At 46.2% G+C, this 2,334-nt stretch overlaps 1 protein-coding gene across 1 annotated transcript in view; it reads right to left on the bottom strand.

The window, feature by feature from the left end:
- Nucleotides 1-2,334, bottom strand: part of arfgap2 (ADP-ribosylation factor GTPase activating protein 2) — a gene marked incomplete at its 3' end in the record, with an annotated part of 11,963 nt that continues 9,629 nt past the window's right edge. Inside the window, 5 exon segments of the mRNA XM_035651976.1 lie at nt 1-105; nt 194-318; nt 525-612; nt 744-870; nt 1,043-1,195. Of these exon segments, the coding sequence (XP_035507869.1) occupies nt 85-105; nt 194-318; nt 525-612; nt 744-870; nt 1,043-1,195 (514 nt within the window).

Raw genomic sequence — 2,334 nt, 5'->3', positions numbered from 1 at the left:
GTGTCAGTGAGGAGGCTGGTTGGCTCTACACAGGCGTTAGTTAGTATGTCTTCCCACAGGTTGGTGCTCCGCTCTCGGGGCTGATCAGTAGGCGCCGTAGCGATCCTGGAAGAAAGCAGAAAAATGAGCAAACATTTGTGCACAGGCGGATGAAGATATCCAGATGTTGGCGTGAGGATGACAGATGTCTCACCTGGATTGTATTCATCACGCCGTTGGCGAGGACAGCCATCTTGCCCGCTACGGTCTTCACTCCTTGTTTGAACTGTGCGATGTCCGGGCCGGAGGGGAGCACGCCGTCGAAGCCTGATGCCCGTCCTGAGAGGAGGACAGGAAGTGGGACACATTTCAATCAACGCCATACACAATATAAGGTCTGTTTCTATTCTAGCTCTATATAAACTGTTTATAAAAAGACTGTTTGATACAGAATGTATGAAACAAATCAATGCAGAAAGATGTAATCTGGGGAAACATATCAGCCAACCCTAATGGAGTAATGTTTGCTAAAAACTACAGTTTACCTTTATTGTCACTGCCATCCCCAAACAAGTCAGCTGAACTGATGGAGGTGCTTCCAGACATGTTCTCCAGTCTTGTCTTTGCATCATACTGAAAGAAGAAACTAAAGTCAACATCAGGATAATAACAGTACACAGTTTTACACAGAATCTCTCTCTGGGATTGTTGCTTTAAATAGAGAGTTTAGTGATCTGAAGTGAAATGAAGATGAGGTTTCTCACCTCTGCGCTGCTCTCCCGGCCGAAGAACATGTCCGAAGAGATCGCCTTCGCATTTGCAAACTTCTGTCTGGCCTCGCTGGACTCTGACACTGGAGCTGAAACCTCGGCTTTTCTTCTGCTGGGAAGTCTGAAACACGAGAGCACCACCACTTTATTTTGTGTTTTATGATTATCTGCGAGGTAAAATGACTCATTTTGTAAATGGAGTCTGGTGGGCCGTGGTGCAACATCTAGTGGGAGTGAATCTGTATAACCTTTAAGGAATAAAGACTAAAGAGAGTGAACATCCGTGTAGATACCTCTCTCCGATTGGCTGAATACTAGAGATGGTGACCTCCTCTTTGGGGTCCTCTTTCTCCAGAGCCCAGGAGGTGGTAAAGGAGGCGGTCCCTCCCTCGGTATCCCACCGGGATCCAAAACTGTCTCCCACTGTAAACGGGTTGTCCTTATACCTGAAACACCAAACATAACGGATTCATAACAGATTTGTACACAGAAATATCAGTAGAGAAAGTTGATAGATGGACGTCGCAGACAGCAGGGACTCTGTTATGAAATCCGTTATTTTGGTGGTTCAGGTATAAGGACAACCCGCTTTACAGGCGGAGACAGTGTTTTGGATCCCGGTGGGATACCTTGAGGAGGGAATCTCTCCAAAATTTGACCACCTCCTGGGGCTCCTGGAGAGCAAGACGACCCAAAGCCAAGGAGAGGTCACCATCTGCTTGTTATTTCATCTCTATGATCGGAGAGAGGTATCTACACGGATGTTCACTCTCTTTAGTCTTTATTTCTGTACAACGGTCCATCCTGGATATGTACAGATTCACTCACACCAACTCATAACGATAGAAATAGTATGCACCACGGCTCCGAGCGCGAGACAGTCATTACAAAATGAGTCATTAAATTTATACCTGCGCTACCCCGAGAGAATCATATATAACACCCATGAAAATATATAGTTATGGGTGTGAGCATCGTCGTGTTTCAGACTTCCCAGCAGATAGAAAAAGCCGAGTGTTCGAGAGCTTTGGGAGTTTATAAGTCTGAGCCGGTGTCTGGTCGTTTATGTTTGCTCCTTGCAAACTGTGTTCAGCTCCAGTGTCAGAGTCCAGCGGAGGCCAGACAGAAGTTTGCAATATTTTGCAAGTCGAAGGCAGATCTCTTCGGAACATTGTTCGTCTATCCTCTCCCCTCTCTGGCCTTTCGGTGTTCTGAGAGCCAAGGCAGCGCAGAGGTGAAAGACCCTTCGCATCGTTCATTTCATTCAGAATCACTAAACGCCTCTCTATGTAAAGCAACAATCCCAGAAGAGAAGATTCTGGTAGAAACTGTGTACTGTATTTACCTCGGCGTAAGGATGACTGGACTCCGTTTACCCGTTTCCCTTTCTGCTACCTCAGTTTATACTCATTATAACCACAAGCAATCCGACTGGGGTAGACTTAAGCATGTCTTGAGCACTCCATCAGTTCAGCTGACTTGGTTTGGGATGGCAGCGTAAGACCAGATTGGTACCAGAGCGTAAACTGTATTTTTAGCAAAACATTATCGTTCCCGATTCCGAAGGCTTTCTGGAGTTCTCGAT

This window comes from Morone saxatilis, unplaced genomic scaffold (genome assembly GCF_004916995.1).
Source record: "Morone saxatilis isolate NCDOM2014 unplaced genomic scaffold, NCSU_SB_2.0 Contig11, whole genome shotgun sequence".
NCBI classification, from domain to species: Eukaryota; Metazoa; Chordata; class Actinopteri; family Moronidae; genus Morone; species Morone saxatilis.
The sequence above is the reverse complement of the archived record's forward strand: the minus strand, read 5'-3'. Positions and strand labels throughout refer to the sequence as shown.